The 14,188-nt window shown below is 44.4% G+C and overlaps 1 protein-coding gene across 1 annotated transcript in view; it reads left to right on the top strand.

The window, feature by feature from the left end:
• LOC126278914 (sialin-like) overlaps positions 1–14,188 on the top strand; it is a 164,930-nt gene that overhangs the window by 22,552 nt on the left and 128,190 nt on the right. Inside the window, exon 2 of the mRNA XM_049979188.1 lies at positions 7,601–7,685. Within this exon, the coding sequence (XP_049835145.1) occupies positions 7,601–7,685 (85 nt within the window). The remainder of the gene's footprint in view (positions 1–7,600; positions 7,686–14,188) is intronic.

The following is a 14,188-nucleotide window of genomic DNA, read 5'->3' as shown; positions in this document are numbered from 1 at the left end:
ACCCACACCCTGCCATCGGATCGCCACATTGTGTACCGTGATTCGTCACTCCACACAACGTTTTTCCACTGTTCAGTTGTCCAATGTTTACGCTCCTTACACAAAGCGAGGCGTCGTTTGGCATTTACCGGTGTGATGTGTGGCTAATAAGCAGCTGCTCGACCATGAAATCAAAGTTTACTCACCTCCCGCCTAACTGACACAGTACTTGCAGTGGATCCTGATGCAGTTTGAAATTCCTGTGTGCAAAGCTGAATGTTGGTTGTAAAGCCTTGGAAACAATATTGGAACATCTTGTTATTTCAAAGTCTGTGCGAAATAGTCCCAAGGATGCTTACAAAAGACAAAAAACCTCTCGAATTGAAATTTGTCGGGACCTGCTGGACCAATATGATGCTGAACGTGACAGTTTTCTTAATAGCTTCGTTACCGGAGGTGAAACTTGGTGTTACGACTACGAGCCGAAATGCAAAAGACAGTTCATGGAATTTTCGATCAAAGAAGATATTCAAGACACAACCTTCTGCAGGCAAACTCATGTGCACAGTCTTCTGGGATAGACAGGGTGTGGTTGTTTTGGATGTGCTGGAGCTTGAAGAAACTGTCAGTTCAGCACATTACAAGACGACACTAATTAAGCTGAACGCTCGAACTTCCATCGTAAGGCCAGAGAAGAAGACCAGCTGTCGCTTGCAACTTGATAACTCCAGGTCCCACTCCAGTTTTCCGACCATGAAACACATTGCAAAAATTGTCTGGACTGTCTTACTACATCCACCGTACAGTCCCGATTTTGCCACTTCAGACTTCCTCTCTTTGGGCTTCTGAAAGCAAGACTACGTGGCGAACACTTTCAAGACTCGGTTACTGTTGTCAAAGCTGCTAGGAAGTGGTTAGCCTCAGCTGGTTCCGATTTCTGAAACAAGATCTGACTCATCGTTGGCAAAAGGGCATAGCGAATGGTGGTGACTATGTGGAAAAACGACAGTCTGTAGCTGAAATATTTCTCTATTTAGCTGCGCTGTTACGATTTATGTATCTCCTGTAGTTTCTGTGAATCAAAATAAGAGGCATTACTTTCGGTACGATCCTGTATATGACTGTTAAGTATGGAGCTATTGCATCAGCATAGTCTGAAAGGAACATAATTGGTATAAGGTGTGGACCGGAAGACTTCTTTTATTAAATGATTCAAGTTGCTTCAGTACTCCGAGGATATCTGCTTCTAAGTTACTCAGGATGGCAGTTTTCCTAGATTCGAATTCTGGAATATTTACTTTTGGCGAAGGTATTTCGGAAGACTGTGTTTAGTAACTCTGATTTAGCAGCACTGTCATTTCCAATTTTGTTGCGCAGAGAAGGCATTAACTGTGTCCCGCTGCAAGCATATTTTACATATGACCGGAATCTCTTTGGAATTTCTGCGTGGTTTCGAGACACTGTTTCTCTGTGGAAACTACACACATCACCCCGGTCCGAGAGTTTCGGAACCTGTCTAGAAAATTGGAGCAGATATCAAGATAAACATCATTTCCGCCCTTTTTATTGCACATGAAAACCACACATTGCATGTTGTACCATCATACAGCGAGACCGGGCTGGTGGTCCTGTATTCGTCGTGGCGTACTATCCACAAGTTCATCAAGGCACTGTTGGTCCAGATTGTCCCACTCCTCAACGGCGATTCGGCATAGATCCCTCAGAGTGGTTGTTGGGTCAGGTCGTCCATAAAGAGCCCTTTTCAACCTATCCCAGACATTTTCGGTAGGGTTCACATTTGGAGAACATGCTGGCCACTCTAGTCGGGAGATGTCGTTATCCTGAAGGAAGTCATTTACAAGATGTGTACGATGGGGGCGCGAATTGTCCATTATGATGAATGCCTCGCCAATATGGTGCCGATATGGTTGCACTATAGGTCGGAGGATGGCATTCACGTATCGTACAGCCGTTACGGCGCCTTCCATGACCACCAGTCGCCTACGTCGGTCCCCCATAATGCAACCCCAAAACAGCAGGGAACCTCCACCTTGTTGCACTCACTGGTCAGTGTGTCTAACGCGTTCAGCCAGACCGGGTTGTCTCCAGACACGTCTCCGACGATTGTCTGTTTCAAGGCATATGCGGCACTCATAGGTGAAGAGAACGTGATGTCAATCCTAAGCGGTCCATTCGGCATGTTGTTAGGCCCATCTGTACCGCGCTGCATGGTGTCGTGGTTGCAAAGATCGACCTCGCCATGGACGTCAGTAGTGAAGTTGCATATGGTGCAGCCTATTGCACGCAGCTTGAGTCGTGACACGACGTCCTGTGGCTGCACGAAAAGCATTATTCAACATGGTGGCGTTGCTGTCAGGGTTCCTCCGAGCCGTAATCCATAGGTAGCGGTCATCCAATGCAGTAGTAGCCCTTGGCCGGCCTGAACGAGGCATATCATCGACTGTTTCTGTCTCTCTGTATCTCCTCCATGTCCAAACAACCAAACAACATCGCTTTGGTTCACTCCGAGACGCCTGGACACATCCCTTGTTGAGAGCCCTTCCTGGCACAAAGTAACAATGTGGACGCGGTCGAACTGCGGTACTGACCGTCTAGGCATGGTTGAACTATAGACAACGTGAGCCATGTACTTTTTTCTTGGTGGAACGACTGGAACTGATCGGTTGTCGAACCCCCTCCGTCTTATAGGCGCTGGTCATGCATGGTTGTTTACATCTTTGGGCGGGTTTAGTGACATCTCTGAGCAGTTAAAGGGACTGTGTCTGTGATACAATATCCACAGACGACGTCTATCTTCAGGAGTTCTGGGAACCGGAGTGATGCAAAACTTTTTTTGATGTGTGTACTATAAGCATGTTGTATTGAAGTCCGCGCTAAATATCGAGTTGCTGTAAAAGACCACCAGTCGTGAAGATTTCGTTTCTTTAAATTTCTCATGCTTTTTTCGTTGTTTCTGATACAGTGTTCTGGCCCGTTTTGTGTACCAAAGGGGACCAACTCCGTCGTTTGTTAATTTATTTCTTATAAATATATCAATTGCTGTTGATACTATTTCTCTGAATTCAAGCCACATCTGGTCTATACGTACTGGTACGTTGTTAACTTGGAAGGAATGGAGATTGTCTCTCAGAAATGGGTTAAGTGAATTTTTATCTGATTTTTTGAATAGGTATGTTTTTCGTTTATTATTGGAGGATTTGAATGTTACAATATTCAGTGTCGTTACGACAACCCTGTGTTCACTAATCGCTGTATCCGTTTTGATGCTCGTTAGTAGCTCAGGATTATTTATTGCTATGAGGTCAAGTGTGGTTTTACAATCGTTTACTAAACGAGTGGGCTCAAGAACTAACTCCTCGGAATAATTTTCAAAGATTGCGTTTAGCACAATTTCGGACGATGTTGTGTGCTTATCCCCGGATTTAAACATGCATTTTCGCCAATATATAGAGGGTAAATTGAAGTCATCACGAACTATGATTGTATGAGTCAGGTACGTGTTTTATTAATATTCACGTATTCTTTGAACCTTTCAGGTATCATCTGAGTAGGGAAGTGGATAAAAGAATCCAATTATTATTTTATTCCCGTTGCTATGAATGACTTCTACGAATACTAACTCACAACAACTATCTACTTCAAATTTGGTACAAAATAACCTGCTTCTAAACAGCAACAAACACGCCACCGACAACTGTGTTTGGTCTACACTTTCTGAACACCGTTAAGTCCTTCGCAAAAGTTTCACCTGGACTCACCTCTGGCTTTAGCCAACATTCAGTGCCTATACCACTTTGAGCATCAGTGCTTGAAAAAATTTGGAAATTTCTGGTAAGATCTTATGGGGCCAAACTGCTGAGGTTATCGGTGTCTAAGCCTACACTCTACTTAATGTAACTTAAAGTAACTTACGCTATGGACAACTCATGCTCCCATATCCGAGGGAGGACTCGAGCCTCTGACGGAGGGAACCGCACGGACCGTGACAAGGTGCCCCAGACCGCGCGGCTATCCGCATGGCATGAGTGCTTGGTATTAGCGCTAGGACCTCTGGTAGTTTCCCAACACAACTGCGACAACTTACAACTGTTATGCCAGTGGTTCCTGTGTCTACGTTCTTCCTGTGTTCGGCCTGCATCCTTTGAGACTGAGGCCCTTTTTGTGTTTTCCCGAGACCCTTTAACCTAAAAAACTCCACGCCACACAGACCCAGCTACCCATGTAGTCACCTCCTGCGTGTAGTGGACGCCTGAATTTTTAGCGGAACCCGAAGCCCATCCACTCCATGGCGCAAGTCGAGGAATCTGCAGCCTACACGAAAGCATAACATTCTGGGCCTGTGCTTCAGACCCTCCACTCGGTTCTGTGTCAGAGGTCTGCAATCAGTCCTGTCGAGTATGCTGCAAACGGTGGACATCCAACGTACGTGCTAAACAGAAAAAATGTATATCATCCAAAAACCGTGTGTGTGTGTTTTTTTTCCATACCTCTCATAATAATGTAGGTATTTTCAGTACAGTATCTAGAATACCACAACAGCACCACACTGCTTGAAACATGTCCTCAAAAGGTATATATACTCCATTAATCATTGTATCTCAATTGGTAAGGTGACTGTAGTACAGTGGCCACATACATTATTATTTGCTTTTTTTCTGTAAAATTCCATTGCACGCCAGAACTCGATGTAGTCGGTATCATGGCAGGGCGGGTGAAGCAGTCTCGACAAAAGGACTTTGTTGCATGTGTGGTGATGGTGTAGGAGTAATCCACAGAAATTTCTTAACAAGGCTTTTAACCTATTGAACAAAAATGTTCACTTAATTTACAGTGCCTTTGTTATTTTCCAACACATGGACCAAGTTTCTCAACGCATCTTTCTATTAAGGCAAGAGTTTTAAAATTCCACGTTTATTAAAACTCTGCTGACTGTTTAGGCATCTGCGCGCGACTGCTGTGTCCTATGGTATGGATTGCCCAACGGTTTCTTCAGGTGGACAACAATGGTAAATCACGTTGGGAATGTGCACTCCTGGAAATGAAAAAAAAGAACACATTGACACCGGTGTGTCAGACCCACCATACTTGCTCCGGACACTGCGAGAGGGCTGTACCAGCAATGATCACACGCACGGCACAGCGGACACATCAGGAACCGCGGTGTTGGCCGTCGAATGGCGCTAGCTGCGCAGCATTTGTGCACCGCCGCCGTCAGTGTCAGCCAGTTTGCCGTGGCATACGGAGCTCCACCGCACTCTTTAACACTGGTGGCATGCCGCGACAGCGTGGACGTGAACGGTATGTGCAGTTGACGGACTTTGAGCGAGGGCGTATAGTGGGCATGCGAGAGGCCGGGTGGACGTACCGCCGAATTGCTCAACACGTGGGGCGTGAGGTCTCCACAGTACATCGATGTTGTCGCCAGTGGTCGGCGGAAGGTGCACGTGCCCGTCGACCTGGGACCGGACCGCAGCGACGCACGGATGCACGCCAAGACCGTAGGATCCTGCGCAGTGCCGTAGGGGACCGCACCGCCACGTCCCAGCAAATTAGGGACACTGTTGCTCCTGGGGTATCGGCGAGGACCATTCGCAACCGTCTCCATGAAGCTGGGCTACGGTCCCGCACACCGTTAGGCCGTCTTCCGCTCACGCCCCAACATCGTGCAGCCCGCCTCCAGTGGTGTCGCGACAGGCGTGAATGGAGTGACGAATGGAGACGTGTCGTCTTCAGCGATGAGAGTCGCTTCTGCCTTGGTGCCAATGATGGTCGTATGCGTGTTTGGCGCCGTGCAGGTGAGCGCCACAATCAGGACTGCATACGACCGAGGCACACAGGGCCAACACCCGGCATCATGGTGTGGGGAGCGATCTCCTACACTTGCCGTACACCTCTGGTGATCGTCGAGGGGACACTGAATAGTGCACGGTACATCCAAACCGTCATCGAACCCATCGTTCTACCATTCCTAGACCGGCAAGGGAACTTGCTGTTCCAACAGGACAATGCACGTCCGCATGTGTCCCGTGCCACCCAACGTGCTGTAGAAGGTGTAAGTCAACTACCCTGGCCAGCAAGATCTCCGGATCTGTCCCCTATTGAGCATGTTTGGGACTGGATGAAGCGTCGTCTCACGCAGTCTGCACGTCCAGCACGAACGCTGGTCCAACTGAGGCGCCAGGTGGAAATGGCATGGCAAGCCGTTCCACAGGACTACATCCAGCATCTCTACGATCGTCTCCATGGGAGAATAGCAGCCTGCATTGCTGCGAAAGGTGGATATACACTGTACTAGTGCCGACATTGTGCATGCTCTGTTGCCAGTGTCTATGTGCCTGTGGTTCTGTCAGTGTGAACATGTGATGTATCTGACCCCAGGAATGTGTCAATAAAGTTTCCCCTTCCTGGGACAATGAATTCACGGTGTTCTTATTTCAATTTCCAGGAGTGTATGATCAGTGCCTTAACACTTCCTGGTGAAACTGTTTTATCATGACGGGAACTGGGGCCGCGAAATAGAGGCTCACAGTGTTATTTGGCAGTCAGACTATTGAATCCTCCTTGTCTGGGCAGTACTGTGTGAAGTGACACAATGTCGAATATGCTGAAGCCACAGTCGGGTGGAAGTTGTGGAGTTAAAATGTCCATAAAGTCATTTAGATTGAAGATTTCTCTGGCTTAAAATCACATTTAAAGACAAATAAAGCGGCAGTTCCTTTGAAAAGGAAACCGAAAGTGACTTTCACTATCTGCGTGCTATGAAATATTGTACTTTGTATATAACGACTTTGTCGTCGACTGGAAGGTAAGCATTAATGTTCCTTCAGTGTTTGAACGTCTGTCATCAACATGTATCTTACCTCTGATAGACGTCCTAATTGCACAAAGCCCCACAAACACGCACTTGCCAGAACACATTCATGAGAATCTTCTTCTCGGTTTGTACCATTTTGAATTTCTTCGCTGGTAGAGCAGAGTGTTTCTTGCACCCTATAGAGGCTTGCTTTGAATCTTTTCTGTGTGAATGTTCTCAGGCTCATAAATTCTAGTATGTTCTCTCCATGCCTCGAACGTCCAGCAATGTCGGACCTACTAGGCTCTTTAAAGTGGCTACATGTTTCACAGTAAGGTATGTGCGCCAACATGAGATGTTGCTCCGATCCCTAAAGTCTTCCACATGTACTTGAAATAAAACCACATTAAAACCAGTTTCTCGCTACACATAGACGATCGTGTCACACGCCACTTTCTTGTTCATCGCCTGAGCCTTCTGGTGCTAGAGCGCTGTCCTCTCTATCCCATGTCATCTGATGTGTAATATCAGGACAACTTTTCTGTTAAAACTTTTATCCCAATCTCGTTAACAGGACACCAAAAAATTTATACATGCTCATGAGTCCACTGGCGTTCCTGTAAATTTCTTCCACAACTTTGTAAAAAGTCTTGTGGTAGGTATTTTCTCCAATAGTGACTAATAGCGGATGTAACTCAAATAAGCACCATCGAACTCTTATTTGACCAATTATCGCAGTGTATCGTGTTTCAGTGGCGTGGTGGAGTGTAGTTTAGGTAACGCTGAAAACGTCTGTATTGTTGACAGGGCGCGCTGTATCCATCGCTGCACGCCCTGGTGGCTCAGTGGTCTCCGCCACAAGAGAAGGGCAAGTTCGTCTGGACTCTGTTCGGTGAGTTAACACAGCCGGTGGAATTTCTGATCCGTAGGTGACTCGGAAAGAAAATGAAAACTAACAATATGTTTCGCTTAGATTAAAGACATTTCCTTAGGACATTACGAAAGAACAGACACCACACAGAATCCACAGCTGCGATGCATATTATATAACTGGGAAGTACAGGGGCAAAAGAAAAGGAAAGGAACCGATGATATCAACTACGTCAGGACTTAATGCACCGTTACCGTCGACGAGTGAAAATGTGTACCAGACTGTGACTTGAATCCAGGATCTCCTGATTATTAGGCAATTGTGTTAACCACTGCGTCACCCAGACACACTGTTAATCGTAAATGCGCAGACTATATCAGTATGCACCTCAGTTAACTCACACTCCCAACGGGTGCCACCACTTTTCCCGAGTCCTCTTTATAGCCTGTAGATGTGTATCAGTTATATGACTGTGTGGTCCACAGCCATCAGTGGGGATGCACATCTACATTCGACTTCCAGCACGAATCTAAAATTAGCGAGCTCAGAAGACACGGGCGGGAATGGCGGGTAAGTGCTGGCACCTGGTGGGAATGCGAGTCAGTCGAGGGACATGCCGAAACAGTCTGCACATTTGCAATTAACACTGTGTCCAGGTGGAGGAGTGGTTAATGCACTTACCTCATAGACAGAAGACCCCATGTTCGAGTCCTGGTCTGGCACACATCTTCATTCATCGCTACTGATTCCACATTAAGCTCTGATGCAGCTGATATCATCAGTTCTTTCCTGTTCCTTCCTCCCATCAACCGCCTTCAATTTACATAATACTCTGAGCTGTAATGAGTACAAATTTATAACAAATGTGAATTGATCAACAACTTACCACTAAATTAATAAAAAAAGGATTTATCTGTTTAATATACCCGTGTTGCGTTCTTATGCAAACAGCAGTCTGTTTAACGTGCCTCGTCTTTCACTGGGCAAGAACCCACTTCTTTTATTATATCCTTATTCCTTGTAACCATATCGTGTTCTTCCTGTTTGTTTCACACTGGCGAATCTCAGTTGTTTAAATTATTCATTAATCTCACAGTATTGAGTTATTCTCGCAATGGCCTTATTTTCACAAATAAAAGTGGCCTGGAGAACAGAGTTCCAAGCTACAAAGAAACACAACATAGGAAAGGAAAAATAGTACTAACCTTACTATGGCAGATGTTGAAAGTGACCACCATTCATCAGTTGGCACTTTTCGGCCGTTTTCAGCAAGTTGCTGAAGGCAGATCGAAGCTGGACTGCTGGAATTGCTACAGTCTCATTCGAAATGTTCTTGTGCTGTTCTTGAAGACTATGAGGGTCGCTGCAATGCACCTTAGACTTGATGGCTCCCCACAAAAAGTAATCGCACACTGACAGATCGGGTGACCTGGGCGGCCAGCTAGGGCCGCAACAAGACTGACCTCTCCTAACAACACTGTCAGGCGTGAAAACTGTGTAACTGCGCTCCAAGGTCCGGCCGGCTGTATCACGTGGCGGGCGTACACATGGTTTGCGCGTCACGGGGTGCGATTATATGCATATACTCATGTTGAATCGTATCCACTTGTTTTTATTTTATATTTTTTATGGGCCACTTTTATTTGTCCCAACGTAACAATAATTGAAAAATACTTCTCATTTTCTCTCGGTTTCAAGATGGCACCCCTGACATTATGGACACCACTAGAAATAAATTCATTCTTAGTATCAGTTGACAGATAATGCAGCTGTAAACGCTTTCCAGAAGTTGTCGGTTTCTGACGTTTGTAATTATTTTCCAAGAACTGGACTATGGTAACTCGAGAGCTCAAATATCCCAAGCAAATTTTCATTATTTGGATCTCCAATTTTCTGAACTGAGCCTCCGAAGGCCAAGCCTCTTGACTTAGAAATAGTGTCACATCAAGTCAAATGAGAATACCTACGTAAGTTGGCTATTCTAGAGGCGAACAAAAGAAGATAACCAATACAGTTTTCCTTCCAAGCATCAGCATGGCCAATGTACATCTTTCATATCATTTCATTTCTTCACTTTCATGATTCTTCCAGGAAACTAAATGTTCCATGCTGTGTTTACTCTTGCATGCAAAATTTTTCGTGTAAAATCACTTTGCGATGGAATCTGAAGTGCCCTATCTTTGAATGTTGTTGGTAAACTTAGTCCATTATAATGACGTTTCATAGCTGTTTCCGTATATCTTTCTTGAGGAAATGTTTTTGGTAAAAATTTTCAGCAACGTTTAAAGAAAGCGTATTTTCGAATGCACCATATAGCAGCTTTAAAGCACAAAGACTAAAGAAAATATTGTGCATTCAAGACTGAACATGAAACAGAATTGTATGTAATTGGTCTCTATGACTCATAAAACTGAACTAGAAAGGAAGAGTTAGGTTGGTTACAGTGGTGTTGGGGCAATGTTCTTTTATTTATAATATAATGCAAAATTGTTTTACAGTTGTTGTTGTTGTCTTCAGTCCTGAGACTGGTTTGATGCAGCTCTCCATGCTACTCTATACTGTGCAAACTGCTTCATCTCCCAGTACCTACTGCAACCCACATCCTTCTGAATCTGCTTAGTGTACTCATCTCTCGGTCTCCCTCTACGATTTTTACCCTCCACGCTGCCCTCCAATGCTACATTTGTGATCCCTTGATGCCTCAAAACATGTCCTACCAACCGATCCCTTCTTCTAGTCAAGTTGTGCCACAAACGTCTCTTCTCTCCAATCCTATTCAATATCTCCTCATTAGTTATGTGATCTACCCATCTAATCTTCAGCATTCTTCTGTAGCACCACATTTCAAAGGCTTCTATTCTCTTCTTGTCCAAACTAGTTATCGTCCATGTTTCACTTCCATACATGGCTACACTCCGAACAAATACTTTCAGAAACGACTTCCTGATACATAAATCTATATTCGATGTTAACAAATTTCTCTTCTTCAGAAACGCTTTCCTTGCCATTGCCAGTCTACATTTTATATCCTCCCTACTTCGACCATCATCAGTTATTTTACTTCCTAAATAGCAAAACTCCTTCACTACTTTAAGTGTCTCATTTCCTAATCTAATTCCCTCAGCATCACCCGATTTAATATAACTACATTCCATTATTCTAGTTTTGCTTTTGTTGATGTTCATCTTATATCCTCTTTTCAAGACACTGTCCATTCCGTTCAACTGCTCTTCCAAATCCTTTGCCGTCTCTGACAGAAATACAATGTCATCGGCGAACCTCAAAGTTTTTTCTTCTTCTCCATGAATTTTAATACCTACTCCAAATTTTTCTTTTGATTCCTTTACTGCTTGCTCAATATACAGATTGAATAACATCGGGGAGAGGCTACAACCCTGTCTCACTCCTTTCCCAACCACTGCTTCCCTTTCATGCCCCTCGACTTTAATAACTGCCATCTGGTTTCTGTACAAATTGTAAATAGCATTTCGCTCCCTGTATTTTACCCCTGCCACCTTTAGAATTTGAAAAAGAGTATTCCAGTCAACATTGTCAAAAGCTTTCTCTAAGTCTACAAATGCTAGAAACGTAGGTTTGCCTTTTCTTAATCTTTCTTCTAAGATAAGTCGTAAGGCCAGTATTGCCTCACGTGTTCCAACATTTCGACGGAATCCAAACTGATCCCCCCGAGGTCTGCATCTACCAGTTTTTCCATTCGTCTGTAAAGAATTCGCGTTCGTATTTTGCAGCCGTGACTTATTAAACTGATAGTTCGGTAATTTTCACATCTGTCAGCACCTGCTTTTTTTGGGATTGGAATTATTATATTCTTCTTGAAGTCTGACGGTATTTCGCCTGTCTCATACATCTTGCTCACCAGCTGGTAGAGTTTTGTCAGGACTGGTTCTCCCAATGCCGTCAGTAGTTCTAATGGAATGTTGTCTACTCCGGGGGCCTTGTTTCGACTCAGGTCTTTCAGTGCTCTGTCAAACTCTTCACGCAGTATCGTATCTCCCATTTCGTCTTCATCTACATCTTCTTCCATTTCCATAATATTGTCCTCAAGTACATCGCCCTTGTATAAACCTTCTATATACTCATTCCACCTTTCTGCCTTCCTTTCTTTGCTTAGAACTGGGCTGCCATCTGAGCTCTTGATATTCATACACATGGTTCTCTTCTCTCCAAAGGTCTCTTTAATTTTCCTGTAGGCAGTATCTATCTTACCCCTAGTGAGATAAGCTTCTACATCCTTACATTTGTCCTCTAGCCATCCCTGTTTAGCCATTTTGCACTTCCTGTCGATCTCATTTTTGAGACGTTTGTATTTCTTTTTGCCTGCTTCATTTACTGCATTTTTATATTTTCTCCTTTCATCAATTAAATTCAATATTTCTTCTGTTACCCAAGGATTTCTACTAGCCCTCGTCTTTGTACCTACTTTATCCTCTGCTGCCTTCACTACTTCATCCCTCAGAGCTACCCATTCTTCTTCTACTGTATTTCTTTCCCCCATTCCTGTCAATTGTTCCCTTATGCTCTCCCTGAAGCTCTGTACAACCTCTGGTTCTTTCAGTTTATCCAGGTCCCATCTCCTTAATTTCCCACATTTTTGCAGTTTCTTCAGTTTTAATCTACAGGTCATAATCAATAGATTGTGGTCAGAGTCCACATCTGCCCCTGGAAATGTCTTACAACTTAAAACCTGGTTCCTAAATCTCTGTCTTACCATTATATAATCTATCTGATACCTTTTAGTATCTCCAGGGTTCTTCCACGTATACAACCTTCTTTCATGATTCTTAAACCAAGTGTTAGCTATGATTAAGTTGTGATCTGTGCAAAATTCTACAGACGGCTTCCTCTTTCATTTCTTAGCCCCAATCCATACTCACCTACTATGTTTCCTTCTCTCCCTTTTCCTACACTCGAATTCCAGTCACCCATTACTATTAAATTTTCGTCTCCCTTCACTATCTGAATAATTTCTTTTATTTCATCGTACATTTTTTCAATTTCTTTATCATCTGCAGAGCTAGTTGGCATATAAACTTGTACTACTGTAGTAGGTGTGGGCTTCGTATCTATCTTGGCCACAACAATGCGTTCACTATGCTGTCTGTAGTAGCTTACCCGCATTCCTATTTTCCTATTCATTATTAAACCTACTCCTACATTACCCCTATTTGATCTTGTGTTTATAACCCTGCAGTCACCTGACCAGAAGTCCTGTTCCTCCTGCCACCGAACTTCACTAATTCCCACTATATATAACTTTAACCTATCCATTTCCCTTTTTAAATTTTCTAACCTACCTGCCCGATTAAGGGATCTGACATTCCACGCTCCGATCCGTAGAACGCCAGTTTTCTTTCTCCTGATAACGACATCCTCCTGAGTAGTCCCCGCCCGGAGATCCGAATGGGGGACTATTTTACCTCCGGAATATTTTACCCAAGAGGATGCCATCATCATTTAATCATACAGTAAAGCTGCATGTCCTCGGGAAAAATTACGGCTGTAGTTTCCCCTTGCTTTCAGCCGTTCGCAGTACCAGCACAGCAAGGCCGTTTTGGTTAATGTTGCAAGGCCAGATCAGTCAATCATCCAGACTGTTGCCCCTGCAACTACTGAAAAGGCTGCTGCCCCTCTTCAGGAACCACACGTTTGTCTGGCCTCTCAACAGATACCCCTCCGTTGTGGTTGCACCTACGGTACGGCCATCTGTATCGCTGAGGCACGCAAGCCTCCCCACCAACGGCAAGGTCCATGGTTCATGGGGGGAGGTGTTTTTCAGTAGCAGGGTGAATTTTGCCAGCTTAGCACACTGGGAGGAGATCCGAACTGTGGAACGACTTGGGCCCCCTATGAGACTTGGGGCTCTGGAGATTTTGACCTCCCCCTGCCCCCCACCCCCTCCTTGGGCCTGTTCCTTTTCCTTATTATTGTTTAGTACTTCACCACTTTTGCCGCATTTTAAACTATCATGTACGTTTTTCTGCTCAGCCGATCCCCTCAACCTCAACTTCCATTTAGCAGCTACATTTGAAACTGTAATTCAGTTACTACTTTGCTCTCTTGCCCCTTTTTTCACGAGTCCTCATATTTTCCATATTTCTCGACCCATGTCGTTTTACCACAGTCGGTACACCCACACCTTGTCCAGCCCCTAGTTTCCCCCATTCGCATGTCCTCTGCAGCTGCCGAAACCGCCATCACCATGAGAGAAATAGTTTCCTCTTCAGTGCCCCTGCATCATACTGATTCTAAAATTGATTCTGTTGTCTTTCTGTGTCCCTTTTAGATTGCAATACTCTCATGTGTCACAATTATCGCACCAGTTCCCTTCGTTTCCTTGGAAAACAGTCAATGACTTTGTTATATGTGCGTACCTTTTTGTGTCATTGGGTAACTTCTTTTGCAGTTCCCATACTGTTTTCGAAACAGATAAGCCCCTTTTCAGATATTCAAGTTTATAAAACCAATTCTTACAAGCAATCCAGATATAAGATGTTGAAAGCACT

This window comes from Schistocerca gregaria, chromosome 6 (assembly GCF_023897955.1).
Source record: "Schistocerca gregaria isolate iqSchGreg1 chromosome 6, iqSchGreg1.2, whole genome shotgun sequence".
In the NCBI taxonomy this organism is placed as follows: Eukaryota; Metazoa; Arthropoda; class Insecta; order Orthoptera; family Acrididae; genus Schistocerca; species Schistocerca gregaria.
This window is presented reverse-complemented; position numbering and strand designations above follow the sequence as displayed.